Source organism: Quercus robur, chromosome 11, assembly GCF_932294415.1.
Source record: "Quercus robur chromosome 11, dhQueRobu3.1, whole genome shotgun sequence".
NCBI lineage: Eukaryota > Viridiplantae > Streptophyta > Magnoliopsida > Fagales > Fagaceae > Quercus > Quercus robur.
This window is the reverse complement of record NC_065544.1, coordinates 36,713,257-36,738,903: the sequence shown is the minus strand read 5'-3', so window position 1 is coordinate 36,738,903 and position 25,647 is coordinate 36,713,257. Positions and strand designations below refer to the sequence as shown.

At 34.5% G+C, this 25,647-nt stretch overlaps 2 protein-coding genes across 4 annotated transcripts; one reads left to right on the top strand and one right to left on the bottom strand.

Moving 5' to 3' along the window:
- Nucleotides 1-12,353: 12,353 nt before the first annotated feature.
- On the top strand, nt 12,354-21,246 carry LOC126706794 (sodium/proton antiporter 1). 3 transcript variants are annotated; one of them, XR_007648710.1, is made up of 11 exons: nt 12,846-13,420; nt 14,124-14,300; nt 14,433-14,561; nt 15,780-15,956; nt 16,623-16,729; nt 17,796-17,916; nt 18,912-18,973; nt 19,653-19,955; nt 20,176-20,470; nt 20,554-20,885; nt 20,995-21,246. XR_007648710.1 is itself a non-coding variant. In XM_050406342.1 (10 exons), exons 1-10 carry the CDS (start codon nt 12,488-12,490, stop codon nt 20,662-20,664), a joined length of 1,503 nt encoding a protein of 500 aa, XP_050262299.1. In that variant the 5' UTR covers nt 12,354-12,487; the 3' UTR covers nt 20,665-20,965. The 3 variants fall into 3 exon arrangements, 2 of the variants coding, with proteins under 2 accessions (XP_050262299.1, XP_050262298.1); XM_050406342.1 differs by lacking the exons at nt 12,846-13,420; nt 20,995-21,246 and adding an exon at nt 12,354-12,508 and having other exon boundaries at nt 20,554-20,965; XM_050406341.1 differs by lacking the exon at nt 20,995-21,246 and having other exon boundaries at nt 20,554-20,965.
- Nucleotides 21,247-21,398: 152 nt separating this feature from the next.
- LOC126706793 (D-3-phosphoglycerate dehydrogenase 1, chloroplastic-like) lies at nt 21,399-25,342 on the bottom strand. The gene is made up of 5 exons (XM_050406340.1): nt 24,717-25,342; nt 23,452-23,828; nt 23,265-23,375; nt 23,081-23,176; nt 21,399-22,313 (listed from the first exon to the last, which is right to left on the bottom strand). The coding sequence occupies exons 1-5, from the start codon at nt 25,264-25,266 to the stop codon at nt 21,642-21,644; spliced, it is 1,806 nt and encodes a 601-aa protein (XP_050262297.1). The 5' UTR covers nt 25,267-25,342; the 3' UTR covers nt 21,399-21,641.
- Nucleotides 25,343-25,647: the final 305 nt, after the last annotated feature.

Genomic DNA, 25,647 nt, shown 5'->3' with positions numbered 1-25,647 from the left:
CATTTATATATATATATATATATAAAATAAAAAAATAAAAATAAAAACCTACTACAAAAGGAATTAGAAAGAGAATCCTAAGTGCTAAACTTTGGCATTAGGGGCAGGAGGATTTTCCTTCTGGCTCGGCTGGGAAGTAAGAGCATCCTTGGCCTTGGGGTCAACTTCCTAGGTCTTGGCCTCTGCTTCCTTCGTCTTGGCTGCAACTTCCCTATCCTTGGCAGCATCCTTGGCCTCGGCGGAGGGCTTTTTCCCTTTGCCCTTGCCTTTGTCTTTCTCCCCTTCAGCCCCCTGGCCTTGGTCACCAACCTGGCTGGATCCCTTCGAAACTTCAAGAAGAGGGAAGGCATCTGGGATAGCCAAAGGCTGCTCGGAAGATTCTAGAGCAGGGGCAGGAGGAGAAGAGATAGCAACGAGGACTTCATGGATATCCGGATGGTAGTATATATTCCCGGGCTGCCTCCAAACAAAGTCTACAGGGACTCCTGCAACGCTAAAGGCCCTATCTCATGTCACGTTACGGTAATCCTCAGTGAGCCTTATCTACATCTCCTCCACACCAAGCAGATATGAAGCCTTCTTTTCAGCCTCGGCTACTTCCCTTGCCAGTTGAGCTTCTTCCTTGGCCTTCTGCAACTCAACCTTAAGATCTATGACCAACTACCTTTGTGTGACTAGATTAATCTCGGTCAAGTGCAGTTTTTGGCGCTGATCCTCAGCCTACCTTTCAATGGTTTTCAAACTGGCCTCAGCACTCAAACGAGCTTGGTCTGCCACTTTAAGCTTCTCGGTCAGCTCAATTTGCTCCTGCTTAACAACCCCTAATGATTTCTCAACATCAGCACGATTGAAGGCCTCAACATCGGCCTGTTTACGAGCATCATGATACTACTCCTCGGCCACGAAAACTTGTTGAGTAATCTGCCCAAAGACCATAGAAAAATAATGAGTTAAAAATGAAAGCATGATTTAACATCTAAGTTCATAAGTAGATGAACTATTTACCATAGCAAGGTCTCTCTTCAGGGACAAGAAAAGGTCATTTTGCGTAAAGCACCTGTAAGCTTCCATATCCTTGAGAAGGAGTAAAGGCTGCTCCAGGGCTTCAGCTATATACCTCGTTCGACCCCTTTGAAATTCTCGAACTGAGGCGTTCCAAGGGATGGGAGTCCCATCCACTTCCAACCGAGGACTTTATGTGTGTTGTGTCATGCGCACGTCAGCCTTATTTTGTTCTTCCTGACTGTCCACGGATCGGGATCTCTTGTCCTAAGCATCTGGGACCACCTTCTATTGTTTCGTCCCCTTTCAAGGACCCACCTCGCCTTCCTCAAGCGCCTCGAGTGGCCTCTTCTTCTTCAAGTCAAGATTTAGCTTCAATTCAAGGTCAGTGGGGATCTAAGGAGGAGGAGGGGGAAGATTGGAGGGAACTTGGGACTTGGTGGCTTCTTTTGAAGTTGACCCTTTGCCCCTAGAAGCCATGAGTTCTCTTAAACTCTTGTTGCCCTTGTTCAATGCCATACTATCTTCCTCTTCTTTGAAGGAGCTGTCTAGGCGGGCAATCACTAAAATTGGGGTATGAACACTAGAATGCCTGTCTGCTTCACCCTCGGCGTCCGAGATGGTGACTAAAGGAGCCATTGGATTCTCTTCTTCCACAAAATGGAATTTATCTATCTCCTCCTCTAGTGATAGACGAGATGAGGAAATCTCTTCCTCGAGTACTGCTGCTGCTTCAGGAAGAATCTGTAAGTGCAACTGGTGGAAGATCGTCTCGTGCTAAAAATTTTGGCCGTAAAATGTCAATTCGAGCCAACCTTGGATCATCCGCTTGGTGTGCTGTCGCAGACAACCAAAAATAAAACCTATACTCCTAAAAATAAATGTAGTAGTGCGAGTAAGGATCGTTCTCACGGAGAGTATCTAGCCCAGTTTTATGCTACGTGAACAAGGAGGGGGGGTGGACTATAATGAAAACAATTTTAAGAAAAAAAAAACAACTAAGGAACAATTCAAATTAAAGTATCGAAATTAAACAAAATAACAAACCTTGGTCTAAGTCAACATCCACCATCAGAATTTCACAACTGATCATCGATGCAAGTAGATATCAATTCACACTTTGAATATTCACCATCGGAACAATTTTCCTATCTCTCCTTAGTCGTAGTTAATTAGAAAACAAGCGATCTAATAAACCCTAACTACTAAACAACCCAAGACAAGGGCCAAAGGTTTGATCTAGTAGCAGTCTTAAGAATTAGAGAGATCGATGAAACTAAATAACACAAACACAAGCGGTTGCATTTAATTTAGTCGAGCATTCTTCCTAAGATCTAATAATTCTAACATAGCAAATCATTAAATCTTGGTTGCTTCACAAGTTAGAGAGATCAAACAATTATGGACTTGATATCTAACCTAGCAATAGATTGCAACGAACAATAAAAACTAGTAGGCCTCCTAGTAATTAAACGAGACAATCATGAAAATAGGCACAGAAGAAAATTCGATATTCAAAGCATAAATTGAACAATAAAAACAAATTAGATCACACAGTTTTATTGATTCCGAGGCTTCAGTTTCCTTCGACCAAGTATAAAAGTTTAGCCAAGTAGGGCCATGATGAAAACTCAAAGGAAAAAATCAGAGAAGAGGGGAGAGAGAGGTGTGTGTGTGTGTCCAATTCTGATTTCTCCTCCCCCTTTTACACGTTAATTTCCCATTTCCCAAGCCTACAAAATCTCCTAAAAATATTCTCAATAATAATATCCAAATCTAACTAATTAAGGAAAAATATTAAAAATAAAACAAAGTCCTAATATAACTAGGAAAGTGGTGTTTTTCAACTGGAAATTTCGTGCACCAAATCTGGAAGCTTCTGAAAATAAACCCCATCAGATCTGCGTATTAGAATTGCAGGCAAAGGAACATTCCAGAACGTCAGCAGTGCAGGTGCAGCAACTTCAAGCCCGATTTTGACCTTGATGCAACTCGTATCTCTCAAAACTCAAAATATGAAATTTGTAGATCTTTTTCTTGGCGTTCCATAGCACCTTGAATCATCTCAATCGGAACTTGGATTAGAGAGTTATGCCTAGATTACGAAGTGATGTCAAAGCTGTCTAGAATCATCCAATTAGCTACGTTTTGCACTTAACACCTCCATTTGCTTCCTAAATCAAAATATAAGAATAATGAGTACATTTAGGCACCAAATAAATATAAAAGACTAAACATTAAGGGAGAAAAATATGACAATTTGCATTCTCATCACTGCTCTTATAGCGTTGCCAACATCTTTATATATCTCCAAGATCGGCTGGAAGTCCAAAATTAAGTCGAAGCTGCTTGTTTTCACTTATGAAAATTTCGAATCTCAACAAATAATTAAGAGCGGCAATGTTGGTAAAGCTAAGCCTAGGCGCTACGTGCGTCTTATCTGCAAAGGTAACCAAGAGACAAAATATGGTTAGAAAGCTAAAATTCATCATCAAAAGAAAGCAAGATGAAAGAGAAGTAACAACATGGTTGGGGTCAAAGAATCTAGATTTCTTGCTATATAACCTAACTCTAAGGTATCCTACCCAGCTCTCCCTCTCGGATGAGACAAGGAAGGCCATCATGCCACGCTCCCGAAGCTATCAGATAGTCGTCTTTCATACCCTTATTAGATTTAGGTAGACATTATACTAATCTAACAATGTCCGATCGGGGCTTTAGATAATATCTCGTGTTCTTGAGGGAGTGACACTCGTACATGTGGACCACATCGTGCCAGGTGAGCCCTAAATTTATATGCTTGTTGAGAGCATCAACACTACCCAGGATCCTAAAGAGGTTGGGTGCACATTGATGGGGGCATATCCTATGGTTAAGGAGATAATCCCGCGTTATCCTACCCATGAGGAGAGTCATCCCCCCTTCTATGAAAGCTATCATAGGGATGATGACTTCCCCCATTTCTCTGTGCGACACTATTTGTTCTGGAGAACGGTATCGCTGAGCAACCTCCTGTAGGATGGGGTATCTTTTCTTAAAGGCCTCTATTTTGGTAGGAGAGTTTACTAAATGCTTGAATCTACCCATCCGGACAAGTTAAAAGGATAACTAAGAAATGGTAAGTCGAGAAGACAGGCCGAGGAGAGAAAGAAAAATTCAAAAAGATAGAAACTTACAAGAACTAAGATTTGCTTAAATCTCTGAAAACTTTTAGAAAAATTTTCAAGGATTTCTCGAAGAAAAGGTATAGGAAATCTAGTAACTTAGAAAGCTCTGTGAGTTTGAGTGCTTGGAATCTTTGGAGAATTTGAAGACTTATGAAATAAGGAGAAAGTGATTTCCCTTGATGCTTTAAATAGAGGGAGGGAATGAGTGGGAATACTCCCGTTCAAAATTCTAGGAAAGATATCAATCGTTGGATTGGTACCTCACCGTCGAATGCGGGGAACATGGCGCCGCCTGGAGCAATTAATGACACCTCGTGGACTACAAAGTGTCAGTAACAATTATAAGGCACGTAAAACCGTATTCCTACACGTGTGAATCAAGGAATCAGTTTATTTCATCTTTTAGAAATCAAAACCTCACTTTTTCTCCTCAGATGAGAAGGAAAAACCGGAATTTTGAAGGGCTAATGTAGGGATAAAGGCCCAAGATAATATGTTGGGCCTTAGGCTTTTGTCCGAGGACGCTGAATAGTCCGAGAAGGGGCAAATAGTCATTTAAGGTCCCAATTTAAAGTCTCATGAGTTAGGAACGAATGAAAGGTAATCCGAGGAGGAATTAGATGTGGCGTGTGCAACTTAAATATGTATTCCAGCAAGTAGAATGACCCTCCAAGAAGCTACGATGATAGGAACATACTTCATGAACAAACGAGAAGGCAGGAAACCCAAAAATATCTAGGAGAAAGCTGTTGTCACCGCATTAAATGTATGACAACTACTTTTCTGGCCGCATTTATGTGGAGAAGACTTCTGAACAGTGTTACCTTGGCTACCACAATTCACAGAAAGTCAGAGAGAGTGTCTGATGGGATAGGTACTCAAGTGGAAGCTCAGATGATTAACAAGTGTAGAATCAAGATGTTCCAGAAGGAGCTATATAATGTGAGAGACCCTCACTAAGAAAGAGGAGGAGAAAAAAAGCAAAGAAAGAAGACTGTAGCAATCTAAATTATTTTTGTATTCAATTGTAATCAATATATACAAGTGTGACCTCCTCAAACTTAAAGTCCATTAAGATCAGAATCTCTTATTTAGTGTCTGATTGCCATTTAATTCAGTATTAGCCGTTGTTCAATTCATTAAGGCCTAGTTCTTTGACCCACTCTCTACAAATTTATTGTATTGGGCTCATTGGGCCAATACCCCATACGTTTTGGGCTTGGATTGTAAATCGAAACCCTACATATACTATGTGGCTTTTTGAACTATAATAAATTGGACAAAGTTTAGTTACAAAATTTATTGTAGTCTAAGGTTACAACCTTACTCAATAAAATAAATATTACTACATATTTTGAAATTTTAATTTTTGAAATGCATATTCTTTACACTCTTAATATACATGTCAAATTTTGTATCTATCAAATATTATTTATTATATGATCTATAAGTTTATATTTTATACATAATTTTAAACTACAAAAACTTGCAATTTAAACAATTTATTGATAATATAGCTATTGATCTTTAATTTCTAGAAATTTTGCAAGCATGAAGAATATAAGAATAACACATAATCCAATCATAGATTTATCAAAATTCAAATCCAATAAAAAAATATAGAGTAAGATTGTAGTCTTAGGCTCCAACCAATTTTGTAACTAAACTAGTAAACTTTGTCCTAATAAATTAATGGTGGGAAATGCTAACGGATGTCCTTAGGGTAATGGTTAATAATCCATTTAAAGAAAGTTTTTATTAATAAAAAAAAACAATTAATATTTTAACAGCTTTTTCCATTTTCCATAAAAGTGATGTCAATACTTTTCTAAAATGGATTGTTAATCAGTACCCTAAGAGTACCCATTAGCATGACTCATTAATGATATAAGGTTTGATTGTTATAGTAAACATGCTTTTTTTCCTACCTTGGTTTTTTTAATTGATTCAACTTATTTTTTTAAAACAAAATAAATTCGTGTCCATTTGAAAATTGCATATTTTTAGTAGTTTATTTGTATAATGTGAGTCAAAAAAGCTAAAAATTAGCTTATTTTTAAAAGTTGAAATTTACAGTAATGAATTAGTGCCCGTTTGGTTCCACTTTTTCAGCCCAAAACGGGCGTTTTCAAAAAAGCCAGGTCTGTTTCTGCGTTTGGTAAGTTCAAAACGCAACTTTTTTATAAAAGTTGCGTTTTGAACTTTTAGAAAAACTGAAGACAAAACGCACATAGAAAATGGACCTTCAGTGGTCCATAAATCAAAACGCGCTATGCGCATTTTGTTATATTACCGTTGCAAACCATTAAAAGACCGAAATACCCACACGTTTGACGCCCCTCATCTCTGATCTCTGCTCTCCCTACGCCTCCATCTCTTCGCAATCAACAATAATAACTCAAAATGAACAAACCCAACCTTTGATATTCCGAACACAGAATGAACAAAACCAAACCAAAAATAACTCAAAATCAACACAAAAACAACTGAAAATCAACTCAAATCCGGAAAACCCATCCCAAACCCAACTCAAAATCAACCCAAAATCCATAGAAAAAAAAAACCCAAAATCCCAAAATCCTTATGTTTCAATCATCTTCATCTTCATCTTCATCATCATCATCATCATCATCTTCTTCTCTGGAGTGTGAAAAAAAAAAGAATAAAGGATGAGTTCTGGCAATGGTTCCAATGTGTTCCGATTTGAAGTGCTAAGAGGAAAAAAAAAAAAAAAAAAAAAAAAGAAGAAGAAGCAAAGCTGTGTTCTAGACCGAACTGCTAAGAGGAAAAAAAAAAAAAAAAAAAAAAGAAGAAGAAGCAGAGCTGTGTTCTGGACCGAACTGCTAAGAGGAAAAAAAAAAAAAAAAAAAAGAAGAAGAAGAAGCAGAGCTGTGTCCTGGATCGAACTGCTAAGAGGAAAAAAAAATGAAAAAAAGAAGAAGAAGCAGAGCAGCTCTGGACCGAACTGCTAAGAGGCAAAAGAAAAAAAAGAAAAGAAAGAGAGATGGGAAAGAATGTTCTGGACTGATAGAGAAAAGAAGGAAAAAGGAAAAGAAAAGAGTGTGAAAAGAGTGTGGTTACGTGGGTGGATGAGAAAAAAAGAGGAGAAAAAAAAAAAAAAAAAAAAAAAAGGAAGTTGAGCCAAGTGTGTGGAGAGAAAAAAAAAGGGAGAAAAAAGAAATTATATCATAATATTTTCACAATATTTTTACAATAAATTTTAAGGTAGGCTATTATTAGCTAATATTAGTGAGAAAAAAATAATTTTTTTAGAAAGAGAAAAAAATAATTTTAATAGTATGTTAAAATTAAAATTACTATCAATTTTTATTACAATATTTTTACAATACTTTCACAATAAATCTTAAGTGGTAGGTTATTATTAGCTAATATTGGTAAGAAAAAATAATTTTTTTAGAAAGAGAAAAATTGATTTAAGTATGATGAAGTAATTGATTTAAGTATGAAACAAACTCACATAAAAAAAAAAAAAAAAAAAAAAAAAAAAAAAAGTATGAAATAAATTCCCTTATATATACATTGTCCTTTTTGGTCATTTACTCCTCAAAAAACTACTTTTATAAGTGCTAGCCAAACACTCAGCTTTTTCATTATGCACTTTTTAACAGCTTTTACCAAACACTCAGCTTTTTGAAACTCCACTTTTTCATTATGCACTTTTACAAAACTCCACTTTTTCATTATGCACTTTTTCAAAAAGCTGAACCAAACTCACCCTTACTTGGCATGATGGATGAAGAGAGGACCCTCCAATTATATTATTTCAAATAAACTTTAAAATAAAAAATAGTGTGGGAATTACAAACATTGGATAATTTAGGCAAAAAGTTAGCTTATAATTGATTGTCATAAGATATCATTTTTGGTTAGCTTAATGTCCATCTAGGAATTGTTTATTTTCTGTAATTTATAGTGTTTATCAAAAGATATAATTTTTGGTAACTTTCATGTTAAATGTGTTAAAAAAAATAAAAATTATATTATTTGTAAATAAATTGAGACAAAAGACAAAAAGCAAAACTTATGGAACAAATCACAAACGCACACTTAACACAATTTAAATTTGGGTTTAGATGTGGGCTCAAGTGATACTTCACTCATATTGGTGGTGCCCTACCAACTATCGCCTATGATTAAAATTCCACATCCTCCTCTCTCTCCCCCCACTATTTATCTATCTATGAATATCAAAAGGAAAAAATTTATATAAATATATATATATATATATATAAATTAAAAAAATAAAAAATAAAAAAAAATAAAAAATAAAAAAAAGGAAGAAGGAGAAGCTTTCAATGAAGCCTCTAAGCAAGTATTTTATACTGAGGTTACACCAAGTAACTACTCTCACTAATTAGTAAATTAATTATATGTTTTTTGTTATGATATATTTCTTCAATTAAAGTATAATATTTAAAAATTCTTTAATTTAGTTAAAATTTTATTATTTAAATTTCAACAAATTCAGCATAGAAGTCATAGTTGCGCTAAATAACTACTCTCACTAATTAGTAAATTAATTATATATTTTTTTGTTATAATATATTTTCTCAATTAAGGGATAATATGTAATAACTGTTTAATTTAGGTAAAACTTTATTATTTACTCCCTCCGTTCCAGTTTGTTTGTCCTCTATTCCATTTAAACTTTATTATTTAAATTCAACAAATTCAGCATAAAAGTCATTGTTGCACTAAATGGCTACTCTCACTAATTAGTAAATTAATTATATATTTTTTGTTATGATATATTTCCTCAATTAAGGGATAATATATAACAACTATTTAATTTAGGTAAAACTTATCATTTACTATCATATTATATTATATCATATATAATAAAAGTTGAACTTAGAAGTTGTGGTTGCACCAAGTGACTACTCTCACTAATTAAGGAATAATATTTAATAATTTTTTAAGGAAAAGTTTGGCTACAAAATTGGTTATAGTCTAACGCTACAACTTTAATATTACTACGTATTTTGAAAATTTAACCGTTGGATGGTGTGTTCTTTATGGTCTTAACACGCATGTCAAATTTTGTGTCAATCAAAAGTTATTTACTATATGATCTATAAACTTATTTTGTATCCATAATTTTATACTACAAAAACTTGTAATTTAAATATTTAATTGATGAGATAGCTATTGATTTTTGATTTTTTAAAAATTTTACAAGTATGGAGGATATAAGAAGAAAATATAATCCAATAGTAGATTTGTCAAAATTCACCTTTAATAAAAAGATACTGAGTAAAGTTATAACCTAGGCTATAACCAATTTTGTAGCCAAACTTTTTATCTATTGTTTAATTTATGTAAAATGTTTTCCTTTAAATTTCAATGAATTTAAATTCTATTCAAATTAAAAGTTATTATAAAAAATTCCACCACAACCCACGTTTTCTTTTTAAAAACAAAAAACCTATGTTTTGACTAAGGGGTAAGATTTAACAATAACTAGTAAGTTACCCATGCATAGCACGAATAATATTTTAATGTTTTATGTAAAATGATTTTGGAGAATGTTGTATATGTATTATAGCATAATTGTTATAGAACTTTATTAGTAATGAGTTCATCATAAAAAGTAACAATTATAAATTGCATACACATATCCATTATAATTATTCAATTGAAGTAATGAGAAAAAAAAATTTGGAGAAAATTTTAGAATAAAAGTTGATATAGAATGTGTCTTTCTCTTTTTCCTTAATTCTAAAACAAAATACATATCTCAAATACCCACAGTTAATCACATCATTTACAAAATCCACAAATCTACAATGTCAAGTTGGGCTTAGAAGTGTGGTTGCATTAAGTGACTACTCTCACTAATTAAGGAATAATATTTAATAATTGTTTAAGGAAAAGTTTGACTACAAAATTGGTTGTAGCCTAAGGCTACAACTTTAATATTGCTACGTATTTGGAAAATCTAACCGTTGAATTGTGTGTTTTTTATGCTTTTAATATGTATGTCAAATTTTGTATCAATCAAAGGTTATTTACTATATAATCTATAAACTTATTTTGTATGCATAATTTTATACTACAAAAACTTGCAATTTAAATATTTAATTGATGACTAGCTATTGATCTTTGATATTTTGAAATTTTACAAGTATGGAGGATATAAGAAGAAAATGTAATCCAATAGTGGATTTGTCAAAATTCACCTTTAATAAAAAGATATTGAGTAAAATTATAACCTAAATTATAACTAATTTTGTAGCCAAACTTTTTGTCCATTGTTTAATTTATGTAAAACTTTATCCTTTAAATTTCAATGAATTCAAATTCTATTCAAATTAAAAGTTATTATAAAAATTTCTAAACTGAAATTTCACACAATAACCTACGTTTTCTTTTTAAAAACAAAAAACCTATGTTTTGACTAAGGGGTAAGATTTAACAATAACTGGTAAGTTACCCATGCAATGCATGAATAATATTGTAATGTTTTATGTAAGATGATTTTGGAGAATATTGTATATGTATTATAGCATAATTGTTATAGAACTTTATTAGTAATGAGTTCATAATAAAAAGAAAACAATTATAAATTGCATACACATATCCATTATAATTATTCAATTGAAGTAGTAAGAAAAAAAATTGGAGAAAATTATAGAATAAAAGTTGATATAGAATGTATCTTTCTCTTTCTCCTTAATTCTAAAACAAAATACATATCCCAAACACCCACAGTTAATCACATCATTTATAAAACCGACAAATTTACAACGTCTGACCTTGACATCAAAATCGTAATCGTCATTGTCACTCAATATAAAATGTAAACCCTCCTTCCTTGGTTGTAACAAACTCAGACGGAGTAGGATTAAATAAAACAACAATGTTAGAGTTAGGTAGGTGTCGCTAAAAGGTTGAAGGTAAATGACATCATTTTTTGACTATGTGTATTTGACATGGGATGACATAAAGGGTCATGGGTAGGTATATATAAAAGGGTAGAAGTGTAAGAGGTGAAAATGGTGAATTAAAATGTAAAGAGTTTTGTGTTTATGTGTGAGAAATGAAAAGTTTTGAAATATTGAACCAAATGTACAAAAAATATTTATTTTTTAACTAGAAAAGTCTTAAAACATTAAACCAAATAAAACAAAAGGTCAATAATTAATTTGTTCTTATCTCTTATGTTGCTTAAGAGTATTTCAATTTTCTTCATAGAGTGCGCCACATGGCATAACCTCATGCTCTCCGGTATGAGGTCTCTACTTTTATATATATATATATATATATATATATTGATTTAAAACAAATTTGAATTCAATTCAAACTAAAAGTCTATTATAAAAAAAAATTAAACTTAAATCTCACACAACCCACGCTTTTGTTTTTTGTTTTTTCTTCCTCACGTTGCATCTTATTAAATTAATATTTTATTAGAATATTAAGCTACAAAGCTAGTGACTAAATGATAAGATTGTATAAAATTTAATTTAAATAAAGTCTTATCATCTATGTTTATAAAAATAGATAAACACAGATAACATCTAAACTCTAAACAATCAGAACTTAAAAGTAACTTTTTATTAAAATTATTTATTTATGTTGCTTAAGAGTATTTCAATTTTTTTCATAGAGTGTGCCACATGGCATAACCTCATGCTCTCCGGTATGAGGTCTCTACTTATATATATATATATATATATATATATTGATTTAAAACAAATTTGAATTCAATTCAAACTAAATGTCTATTATAAAAATAAAAATAAAAAAAATTTAAACTTAAATCTCATACAACCCACGCTTTTGTTTTTTGTTTTTTCTTCCTCACATTGCATCTTTTTAAATTAATATTTTATTAGAATATTAAGCTACAAAGCTAGTGACTAAATGATAAGATTGTATAAAATTTAATTTAAATAAAGTCTTATCATCTATGTTTATAAAAATAGATAAACACAGATAACATCTAAACTCTAAACAATCAAAACTTAAAAGTAACTTTTTATTAAAATTATTTACTTATTTTATAATTTATTATCACTATTTATTTAATAATTTAGTTTTAATTATTTTATAATTTTTGAACATCTTTATCAAGCTGTGCATCACATGGGAATATTACTAGTTAATACGAAATATGTGCCATCATAATTCATATCATAAAATAACTAAATGGAAGAAGACACTTCATTCTTCAAAGACTCAAGAGGCTTCTTTCTAAGCTTATTTAAAGGAGTCTTTCCCAGAATACAAGACGTGATGTTTCCTAGCATCCAATTCTCCATATGAAAAAAATCCTTTTGTAACTAAACTATACAATGTTCCGAAATCATTCAATTGTGAGTTGTAACTCTTTTCATTTGTAATAGCTTCAGTTTTTTCATCTATCCAAGTGTAATAACTCTCTAATATCGATACATGTTTGTAAGTTTTTGAGAATTATTTCATGAGAATCATTACGGTTTATGTTTTGTTGAGAAATAGTTTCCAATTTGTTGAAAGATAATTTCAATTTATGATGTCTGCTTTTGATGATTGTTCTTCATTATCAAATTAAAACATTAATTAATTGTGTAAATTATTATTAAATTATTTTAGTTACTAAATTGTTTACTTACTGTTATAATTATGAACAATGAGTAAAGCTTAGTTATAAAATTGATTAGGGGTGGATGATATAGCCTTACTCCCAATCAGTGACCGTTCCCTTCTGCAAAGAGTTTCTCAGTCACCCAGAGACATAACCAAAGCAAAATAGCAAATCCCATGTCCCATGAGGCCATGAGGCCATGACCATATCTAAGTTGACCCACAAACCCAAGACCAATAAAAAATCACTGCTTCCACTCCCATTTCCACTCCTTCCACCGAATCCCATTCCATGCAACTTGGAATAACAAGACAAGAACAACAGTACTACTGAGTCACTGACCCAAAACCCCCCCTCTTCTTCTTCAATCCTTAACAGCTCTCCTTGAAAACTCAGCTTTGCTCCAATGGCTTCCCTCTCAATCTCAATTGGGACCCACTTATCTTCAACCTGCCATTTCAAGAACTATTCACTTCCTCAAACCCAAAACTCAGTTCCTTCCCATCATTGCTTTGGCTCATCTCTGTGTAGAACCAGAGGTCCAAGATTGCTTGGCAATGGGGTTCTTGCTAGAGCTGAAGATAAGGCCAGAGGCTCTACGTCTTCTTCTTCTTCTTCGTCTCAGCCTCGACCAAACTCTAACTCTGAGAACCAGCTAGAGGTTATTCTTGTTCATTCTTACTACAAAATTTTCACTTTTTTAGAGTACCCATTTGGTGGTTTTCCTAGATTATGAGTTTGAGTGAGTTATTTTGGTGAAGTTTGGTGCATTGAATTAATGGGCTTCGGGAAAGTGATGAAAATTTTATTTTTGTTTTGTAGTTTTTTTAGGATTTTGCCTATATACATAGTTACAGTTACTTTGGTGTGGTACTTAGGTTCTTCAATTAAATTTAACCACATGGCTGCATAGTCTAATAAGTCACATGTTTGAATTTAATTGTAGAGAAGATAACACTGTTTGCGCTGTTTGACTTTAATGGATGACTTAAGGTACAACACTTAAAAGAATTGTACCTAAGTTTTCCCCTTTTAATTAAACTAATATTTGGTTAAAACCCTGGATGGTGGGATTTAAATTGCATATTTGGTAGTAGTAGTACTAGTATATGCATTTGTTATTTTGGCAATTTAATGTCATGTCTTCATGGCAATGGGGTTTCGTTTTGCTTAAGTTAGATGTGCTGCTTTCCAAGATAGCACATGAGTTGCTGTTGCGAATCATGAAAATCTAAGAAAAGAAAAAATCTTCAAATTATAATGTGAAGATTTCAACTTCATGTGTTTCAATATTGTTATCATTAATATAGAGCTTATATATTTTTTGCCAATACTTCAAAATTGACCCTTTAGCATGTTATCAGGAGCTGACGCAAAAATCTGGATCATGTGATCCTTTATGTTCACTAGATGAAATAAGTTCAAGTGATTTTGAAGCCACTTACCAGCCCAAGACTGATTTGCTGAAAGCTCTTGCAGTAATTGCAGCAGCTGCAACAGGGGCAGTGGCAATTAACCAATCATGGGTTGCTGCAAATCAGGTCCATTTTGTTTTTTTGAGCTATCTTTTGTTTTGTGGGTTTCCTGTGATAAATACCTGCCTTTCAGGAATAAGTGAACTAATTGATCTTGAGTTATAACCTTGGTTGTTTTTATCGTGTCTTGTGATATAGGATGTTGCGATGGCATTGCTATTTGGAATAGGATATGCAGGCATCATTTTTGAAGAATCTTTAGCTTTCAATAAAAGTGGAGTAGGATTACTGATGGCCGTGAGCTTATGGGCAGTGCGTAGCATTGGGGTAAGATTCTTTCTCACTACTTGAAATTAATGACATATTATCTAGCCATGACCCGTTGATGATTCCTTCTATGATATAAGTTTTAGTGGCAAGGAAGGCTTCATATATCCAAGTAGGCATTTATGGGCTGTTTTCAGTTGATATATCCTTTTCTAATGCCGAATTCCTCGGCATAGTAATGCAAATTCAACATTGCTATAGACATAACAATATTACAAATTTCACTGCATGTGGAGGTGACAAATTGTGATTAGTGCAACATCAATTTCACTAGGACCACCATTAACATCGGTTTAATTGATGAGTTTGTTACTTCGTTCGGTGTTGAGATTAAGATATCAAAGTTGCTTCTGTTAATTTTTAGCTTTAGATATGACAGGTGCTGAATTGAATTCCCCCCCCCCCCCCCCCTCTCCCTAAAACAGTACATTCAAAGTGTTGCTCCTTTGTGAGTTCAAAGTGTTTTGTTTTTTTCCTTTTTTTGATCTAGTTTACACTCCGATAATCCTGAAGGCATTTTGGGCTTCTTCTTCTTCTTCTTTTTTATTTATTTATTTTTTTTAATGTAATAGAGATTAGGGTAAGGCTTCCTTAAAGTCAAGTATTATTTCTACTCTTACCAGTCAAATTCAAATCATTTAAGAATATCTATACATTGATGCTAGTTTGGGAAATCTAATTCATAAATAGTTTTCATTCAGACCAACCTTGCTAGCTGGATGCATTGGCTAGGCCCTATACCAGTTCTATTTCTTCTTCTTTCGTAGTTACTTTGTGTGTATTGGGACCATCTTGTCTATGCTTTATTCATAGATATGTATAAGGAACAATTTTTAGTATTATTGTTTATCTCTAGATAGAATCATCTATATGGAAAAAAATTCCCCCCCCCCCCCCCCCAAAACAACAGCCCCCATGAGCAAGACAGATGAGGATATTTATGTCTGATGATTCTTTTAAACTTTTTATATGTTTGGTATTGTGAAATAATAGCTTTTTCTCGTAAGTTGTCATCTGAAATAAACTTATTGTATGTATTTAATGTTACTGCTAATGTTTTTAGTGCAATCTACTTTCTTTATCCTTTTATACAAACTTCAAGGTCTTGATGCCTCTTACTACAGTGATGTGGCTATATCTGTTAAAAACGTATTGGTTGCAATGTGGGGTGTTTTTTTTTTATCTTAATTACTTTGTTTGGGTGTTTGACTTGTGTAGGCTCCTTCAACTGATATAGCTGTTTCAGAGCTAACGAATGCATCTGCAGAAGTCAGTGAAATAGTATTTTTCTTGTTTGGTGCAATGACCATTGTGGAGATAATTGATGCTCATCAAGGTTTTAAGCTGGTTACCGACAATATAACCACCCGAAAGCCGCGGACTCTCCTCTGGGTGGTGAGTGCTCTATTTTTGCTGACATAACCATATTAACTAATGTTGAAGTTTTAATATATCAAATTTAATCTTGACATCTAAACTACATTTTTTCCCTATGGTCCAAGGTTTTGATCACTCACGGTATTGGTATTTGGTTTGGTGGTCAACAAAAGCCTTGGAAAATTACAAAAAGAAAGGATAGATTGATAAAAACCTTGGGCAAACCAAGTTGTCTGTTCACTGTAGTCCAAACTTCAGTATCTATTGTACATCAATCGAATAACTTGGATTAGTTGGTATATAGGGGTAGGTTATCCATGTCCCTTAGTGAACATTGTTTGTCAGCATCGTTCCTTGATGCTGAACTGTTTCCCCTGCTGATTCATCAAAAAATGGAATTGCTATTCTTCTCTTTAAGTTAAATGATACAGAGAAACTATTAGCTAATTTTCTATGGTAATTATGATGCTTAGTCCCTCTTTCAGTAAGAAATTCCTAAATATTGAATTTTCTAATTTTAATTTTTATAGAAATTAGCTATAACTTGTCTTATTCCACCAATGCATTTCTCTGCAGGGACCTTAGTGGTCTATTTGATTCTAAATCTTCCTGTATCAGCCTTTTCCTTCTACACTTTATTTCCTTATCAGTTAATGAAGTTTGACACAGTCATGAAAATTGCAGATTGGTTTGGTGACTTTTTTCCTTAGTTCAGTCCTTGATAACCTGACGTCTACCATTGTCATGGTTTCTTTATTGAGGAAACTAGTACCTCCATCAGAATTTCGCAAGTATGAGCTGACTATTACTCTATTTTATCTCATGTGATTTAAATCTTCATGAGTTTTTGCATTTGATTAGTCTCTTGTCATGTATTGAATTTCAACAGTTCATTCAAACAAAAATATTCACTGCAGTATTACAAGTTTCAGTTCTCCTGTACCATCCTCAAAAACTATATGAAATTAGGGTGTTTAACTTAGAGCTCTGGTTCTCAAATGTAGCTTTTTTGTAATTATTTTCTTGAGAATGCATTTCAGGAATATATGTTAATGGTGGATCTCTTAACTCAGCACATTTCCTAGGGGGGTTGTTTTGTTTGTGTATCTTACTTATATTATCAGAAAGCAAGGAGGCTTCAACCAGGAAATTTAGCTTTGATACCATAGTAACCAAATAGTTAATCTAAAAGCTTAAAATGATGGGCATGGGTATGATTTATATATTGATATGCTCCAACACTCTTAATACTTACCAAAGTACAAGATGGTTATCATGAAGAATGTGGAGTTTGCTGTCACATCAGCAAGGAAGATAAAGAATTAAAGATCCTATTCTCGATCTTTATCTACTAGGGGTTCTCTAATATGATAGATAGGTTTTCTATTTGTCACTGCATATTCCAACCGTGTACTTTCCTTATCTGAGCCACAATCTTAGAAGACATGACTGGTAGAAGGCTCTTTGAAAGTAAATACTTATGAAATGTATATCATCTTTTTATTTCTTTCCAGAATCAAGGACAATAAAATGTGCAAAAATTTAGAGAATTTAATGCCTTCATAGTCATGAACCTTATCTTAACTAAAAATGTTTAAGGGGATGCTGTTGAAGTGCAGATAACGATATCATAACAGGATAATTGTGTTTCTCAGACACTTTTATCTGCTGCCATGTCCAAATAGCTTGACCTTAATGGCTTTAAGGAGATCTCTGCTACATTGAAACTGGCTGTGTGCTTGCTATGTTATCTCTTCTCGAAAAATTTAGATCAAGTCCTTGCTAATCAAATTTTTCTTTTTCAATTATTGATTTTATTGATAAGTCTCCATTTTCTGATTCAGATTTAATTGACAGGCTTCTGGGAGCTGTTGTTGTGATAGCAGCAAATGCAGGTGGTGCATGGACTCCCATAGGTGATGTTACCACTACTATGCTGTGGATACATGGTCAGATATCAACTTTGCAGACAATGAAGGTCTTTTAACATCATTCTAACTAAATCATCACATGTACAGAATATGCATGCATTTATGTGTTACATTGTCCATATATGGGACTTATGCATGATGCATGTGATTTATTCTCACCAAGGTATTCATTATACTGTCTTTATACAATACATTTCATGCTGCTGTTGCATGTTTAATCCAATGAGATCCAACCAAAACATCTGCATTAGCTGACTGTGTTCCCCTAATGTCACTAAAACGTGATAGAATATAAAACTTTTGAATTTTATGATCTGACTGCAGTACTAGGAGTTTGGTTCACAGACTGGATATGTGTGTGGTTGGATGCGCATGTGTGCTTGCGTGTTCCAAGTAGCTAAATATACATCATGTAAAAGGTGAAGCTTGCAAGATTTTGGTGTTTAATGTAATCAATTCATACTTGCTCTCTCTTTATCTGCTGCATAAGTGTCTGAGAAAGAGAGCTAAACAGGATCCTATCATGAAACGCTCCAAATGAATCTATGTTGAAAAAAACTGGGGGTGTAAATGCTGTATAATGTGAGTTAACTGTGGTGGTGAAAAACACATTTTTGTTCAAACTTTAAACTTCAGGAATGTTAAGCTTTTGTAACTCTCGGAGTTGAAATTTCTCCTGTAAATTTATGGAATTCACTTTTTTAATAAAGTTAATTTTATTGATTACGATTTTAAACTACAGCAAAGTTGAGTGTCAATCACTTCACTCATAAAATCTACACTGCAATTATGAAATTTTAAACACCTTTATATATATATATATATATGGGGAAGGAAACCTGTTTTTAGTTAGTGATAAGAAAAGCTTATAAAGCATTTGGTTAAAGTTTAGCACTCCCCAGCTGGGGCTCTTTCAATGCCAAGTCCTTAAATCACTTGAGATATACTTGTTCAAATGCAGTGACTGGGAATGTTTAATTACAGAAGCACAGTGCTGAAATTAAATAAAGAGTTCCCATTATAGCATTTTCTTTTGTTACAGGGCTTATTTGTACCTTCAGCTGTTTCTCTAGCTGTCCCACTGGCTCTTATGTCCCTGACTAGGTACTCTTCTTGCTATGGTTGTTAAAATCTAGATTTAAATTGTAAAACCATATGATTTTATAATCCCAACTCCATCAGACAATCCAAAACACTTTAAAAAACACCATGTTTGTAGAATCTGGTGGAATAATAACCATGCCTTAGTCCCAAACCATGGTAGAATCTTAGATTTAAATTGTAAAAAATCTATTTTTTAATTAAGATCTTATGTATTTTTCAATTTAATAGAAAACTTCTATCATCTTGTGAGCTGTGATTTATGTGCTTATCTAAAATATTGATATTGTTAATAAGAATATGCTTACATATTACTCTATATACTTTGTATCGAATTTTAATTGCAAGGATGCAAGGATTTGAACCTTAACAAATTATCTATAACTTGTAAACAAAAAGTTTTACCTTTTGAGCTACATTCCAAACTATTCTACTCTAAAATTTGTTAATATGAGATGATAATTTTTTATAGTTATTAAACATAGTGTGTCAAATTTTACAATTCCCCAATCCAATTTTACGATCCGATCTTGTAGACCATTCAGTGATCTTAGGATCTAGGTTTAAACAGTCTTGCTTCTTGTAATGTCAAAGCGAAGCCAGTGAATTTTAGTTTAGAAAGGTTAGGTTTAAGTTTTTGGATTATGGATGATGTGATATGAGTTTCTCTTCTTCCGTCCAGTGAAGTTAATGGAAAGGGACAGGATTCTTCCAGTGTTATGGCATCTGAACAGATGGCTCCCCGAGGACAGCTTGTTTTTTTTGTAGGTATTGGAGCTTTGATTTTTGTTCCAGTGTTCAAGGCCCTAACCGGTTTGCCTCCTTTTATGGGTATCCTGCTTGGACTTGGAGTTCTTTGGATTCTAACTGATGCTATCCACTATGGTGAATCTGAAAGGCAGAAGTTAAAAGTACCACAAGCTTTATCACGGATTGACACTCAAGGAGTTCTTTTCTTCCTTGGAATACTTTTGTCCGTTAGCAGGTGAATACGGAACACATTTTGAACTTCTGTGTTTCATGTACTCTTATGCTACATAATATATTTTTAGATATAGTAGCTGTATTTATGTGTCTCTGGAAGAATTATCATCAAGATGTTTATGATATATTAATCTGATTTCCTAAAAAACATACTTGGATACATATACACGTGCTAAGTTATTATTTTTGCATTATAACAAACTTTTTTTTTCTTCCCCCAGCCTTGAGGCTGCGGGGATTCTTCGGGAATTGGCGAATTACCTTGACGCTCACATTCCTAGTAGTGAAGTGATTGCCGGTGCAATAGGAGTCGTATCAGCAATTATAGATAATGTTCCACTGGTTGCAGCAACGATGGGGATGTATGACCTCACCTCCTTCCCCCAGGATTCTGAGTTTTGGCAGTTGATTGCATATTGTGCTGGCACCGGTGGATCCATGTTAGTTATTGGCTCAGCAGCTGGAGTAGCATTCATGGGAATGGAAAAGGTGGACTTCTTTTGGTACTTACGGAAGGTATGGACTGCTGTGTAATGACATTTTATTGACTAAACTTTTCTTTTTCTTTTTAGTAAAAGAGGTCATTCTTCTTTGTGCAGGTGAGTGGTTTTGCTTTTGCTGGTTATGCTGCTGGTATTGCCGCCTATCTAGCGATACATAACCTCCCCATCTCCCTACCTACAACTGTAGCTCAGGTTCATAAATTATAGAGAACTTTTGCTTGGTTTTTTCCCTGGCTTCAAACAAGGCAGTAAAAAATTGTGCCAATTCGCACGAGTGTAGTGAAGATTGTGACAACCTTCTTGTTCGGAATGTGGACATGGTTTTTTGAGATATAGAAAGTCAAAGGAAGACCAGTGGAAAAGATAGGTTGAGATCATTTTGACGTCATGTCAATCAGATTTACAATATGATGAATTCTGTGAGAAATGTAAATAATATGCTTTATATCCAACAAGTCTTACTTTCAAGGTTAGAATGATTGGGGTAATATCAATGTTTCAGTTTCCACTCTTTTTTTTTTTTTTTTTTTTGGCTAGGTAATTATGAGGGATAGAACCCGAGCTCAAAGATACACATGGTACCGGATACCACCAGACTACAAGGCTCGGTGGTAGTTTCCACTCCTTTATAACAATAAACAATTGCAAAGTACACATCTCTGAATATACTATAGTGATGTATTTGCAAGAAGTTTAACTCGACTTACTTTTAAGATGTAGTTTTGAAGCAGTAAAGAAAATTAAATATAGTTAAGACAGCTTGCATTTCAGGGAGCCCTCCTTGCATTCTTTACAACTCCTAAAGAAATCAGTATTATCAGTAGGGAAATTCCAAGAAAACACTCATCAATCAGCCATCATGGTTGAATACTTAAAATCTCTCCATGCGAAAACAAAAGTAAAATTTTCCTGGAAAACGACTGCAACACTACACCAAGACAGAACCAAACATGCATCCATTAAGCAATACGTTTACAACTAGGCAGATTAAAACAGAAAATTGAATTTGGCAACTTGGCAACTCAATGCAGTACAAACCTTTCATCGCAAAGCTAATTTATTGTTCTTCCTTTCCATCAAGCTACAACACTCAAAGAAACTATCAAAATCGAACTAGGATGTGGTTATGACTAATACCACGCATCCAAAAAGGAAAAAGAAAGATGTAGTAATTGTGATCCACACTACAACTTGAGAAAAACAAACTCTTCAATGGCTGAAACTTCACCAATCTTCTTCAAAGCTTGCTTGCTTGGTTGGTCATCAACACCAATTGCCATTACAGCATGCTTTCTAGGGGCAATCCTTCCCACGCTCATAAAGCTGACATTCACATTCTCCTCACCCAAAATGCTCCCAACTGTTCCAATCATACCTGGCTGATCGACCTGTCTGCAGAGTAAAATATTACCTTCCAAGCTGACATCAACTTCGAAAGATCCTACCCTTGTCAGATGGGGAATCCCATCCTTCACCCGTCCCTCGACCTTAATCTCCCCAGAATCTGATATTGCGGAGGCGAATTTGGATTCCACATTTGCAATCTGGACTTGGACGAAATCAAGTGGGCTCTCCGGTGAACCATCTAGAACAATTCTCTCCTCTGATATCCTCAGACCTCTCTGCTTGGCAGTAAAATCAGCATTAACCAAATTCACAAACACACTAGATATGGGCTCAATGATACCCTTGGTGATCATGGCACGAAGGAGCCTGGTGTCAAGATCATCAGGAGCTCTAGCAGAAGCATATGTCACTTTAACGGTTTTCACACCACTTCCTCCTGCTACTAATTGCACAGCAAGTCTCCCCAGCTTCTCAGCAAGTACAACATATGGCTTCAGCTCCGATAACACCTGAACATAGAAAAGGAATGACAAAACATGAGGTTTTTGTGCTCCTTATAGCTAAAATTCACTTCAAAGTTGAAAGAAAACAACCGAGATGCCGCTTTCTTAATAGTACAAACACAATGCATAATTAATAGCCATCAGCCATTATTTGGCAGACAAGGCATATGGCTAGTTTTTTATTCTTGTAGTTACCATTAACAATAAATTTAGAAGTTAGGCATATAATTTACATGCACCACAATGGGTATGTTCCTGATACTGCCTGTATTAGCCTGTCAATCTAGTTACCATGAATTTCCAATCTAATGAAAAAAAAAAATAAAGCGATCAATTCCTAACCATATTTTGAGATAAGGAAGACAGTTAAATGAACAGTTTCCAGCATTTAACCCTGAACCGGAAACATAGGCTGAGAGAAACTACTTCAAAATCATAATTACTATTAAATGAGCTGAAAAGTCCAAGCTTTATTTGGTGGGGAGAGAATCCATTTTTTGCATTCTTATTTTTCCCCAAAAAACTCTTTTGTTTCTCCACTTGTATCAGTGATTCTTCTATCTTTAATAAAGCTATTTACTACTTATCACAAAAAGCAGAAAGGAATTTAGATTGTGCTACATAAACTAATAGGTAAATGATGGTGGGACCACATTATATACTAAAAGTCTAAAATACAATTGATATAAAATACCAGAGGACCTGTAAGCAAAATAAAGATACAATAATTTTTTTTTTTTTTTTTTGATAAGTAAATAAAGATACAATGATACCTCTGCAGGAACCATTGGTGCATTGACTGCAGTAGCAGCAAGCTCCCCTCTAAGGGCTCCCACAACAGCTTCAGCTATTTCAATGGCCACCCCTTCCTGAGCATCAAACCCAAATATTATCAGTTTACTTGGTAAGAGAAAAAATAGCGCTAGTAAAACTGTAAATCCTGTTCATTAGACACACCTGAGCTTCCATTGTACTGGCACCAAGATGAGGAGTTGCAGTAACATTCTCGTGCAGAACCAACTTATTGTCTGCTGGCGGTGGCTCCTTTGTGAAAACATCAAGTGCAGCCTAAAACAAAGAGACCATGTCATTGACTTTCTTCAACCGTAAGATATATGTGAATCAAGTATGAGAATATAAGAACCTGAGCAACAATTCCAGCATCTAGTGCCCTCACTAGTGCATCTTCATCGATTACTCCTCCACGAGCAACATTGACAATTCGAACTCCTTTCTTCATCTTTGCAAAAGTATCGTCATTGAGGATCTTTGATGTAGTAGGTGTAAGAGGCATGTGTAGAGAGATGAAATCTGCAGTTGTTATAGCTTGATCGAAACTCACAAGCTCCACACCTATTGCACGGGCACGATCTGCCGGGGCGTATGGATCGTGTGAAATCACATGCATTCCAAGCCCCTTGGCACGCCTGGCAACTTCTGATCCAACCTTTCCGAACCCCATCACTGCAAGTGTTTTCCCCACAAGGGAAACACCTACATATTTATTCCTCTGCCATTTTCCTGGATTAACCAAATTGTGTTAAATAAGTCTCGATGTGTCTTCACTACTATTTGAAGCTAATAGCTTCAGAATATTCACAATTACTAAACTATGATATGACAAATTAATATAGAAATATAGCTTATACAGAAAAACGCCAGAGACCAACTAGGAAACAATCACACACTTTTTTTTTAAATCAGATTCTTCATAAATGGGTGGAATTTCATCCACAAGTAACACTAAATTAAAAGTTGCCCACTAGGTGGCTCAAGAGTAGAGAATCAAGATACATTAGCCACATGTGGAACTAAGCATAGGATGGAAATTTCTCTAAACCCCAAACAAGAAAATAATTTCCAAGAACAAAAAACAAAGTATAAGGAATTCTCCCCCATGGGCATGTGCATAAACAGCTTAGCCCGTCAGGGGTAAATACCCTGTATATACCCGGAACCGGTTTTCTTAAGAAAGGTTATTCCTTTTATATATATATATATAAAAACCCTTTAATTTAAAATTTTCAACCAAAAAAAATAAATCCAGCAAAGATGAAATCTTTAATCCAAAGAGTATGCATGTAAGAAACAATAAGAGAGTGATAACCAGCATGCAAAATCAACATTTTTAAAAGCATATCAATTAAGAGAGAGAAAATTCGCCTAAAATCTTTGAACTTTTTGGTACCATCAATAAAATCAAACCTATAAAAAAATAATTCCAGAATCTAAAATAAAAGGAAAGAAAGCAGATCTGCATAAGAAACTATTTTCAAAAAGTACTTTTTTTCCTGCATTTCAAAGCAAAAAAGCACTTAAACCAAACACGGATCCATACTCTATCAAAATAACTATTCGACGAAATGCCACAAAGAAAAACAATCTTAAACATTATTATTATTCACTGACCAGCTTTCACAGAAGCATCGGCTTGAGCAACGTTCCTAGCCATGGCAGCCAAGAGAGCAATACCGTGCTCGGCGGCGGCGACGGTGTTAGCCGTGGGCGCGTTGACTACCAAGCAACCGTGCTCGGTGGCCGCCGCCAGATCCACATTGTCAATCCCGACGCCGGCTCTTCCAACCACCTTGAGCCTCCCAGCGGACGATTCAAACACCTCGCGGCTAACCTTCGTTCCGCTCCGAACGATAATCGCATCGCAGAGCGAGATCTTGGTGCAGAGCTCTTCGGGACTGAGATTGTAAGAGCAATCCACGTTAGCAAACTCTTTGAGAAGCTTCAGCCCAGCCTCGCCGAGCTTCTCCGCCACCAAAACCGTCGGCTTCGCGTCCAAAGAGCCAGAAGCCTTAACGATCACCACCAAGGGCTTCGAGAATCGCCGGCTCGGACGGAGAGCTACGGAGAAAGCCGAGCTGAGTGACTGGCTGGAAGACAGCGACAACGACGGCGTTTTGAGAAATGGAGCTGTTCGGAGAGTTTGCGATGCTGACGTGGCCATTTTACGGTGGCGGCGGATTATATGAATGTATGAAGTTGGTGATTATAGAAGTATTATATGAAGTGAAGTGGTGGGAGAGATGTATGCGGTGTGGTATTTATATATGGTGTCACCTTGGGTTTGGTTGGTAGAGATCCGAATCTCAGGGTTTTTTGTTTTTTTGTTTTTTTTTAAATGTGTTGGTACTTGGTAGGAAATCTAATCTAAATATAAGTTTTTTTTTTTTTTACTTACCCTGAAAATATGGAAACCAATCACCAATGTTTTAGGCGACGCGCTAGAGGTGGTGAGAGTGAGACTGAGATTTTAATATTAGGTCTGGTAAGTGAAGATTGACCTACCCCAGACATGATCTTCTCTACCATTAAAAATATATATATT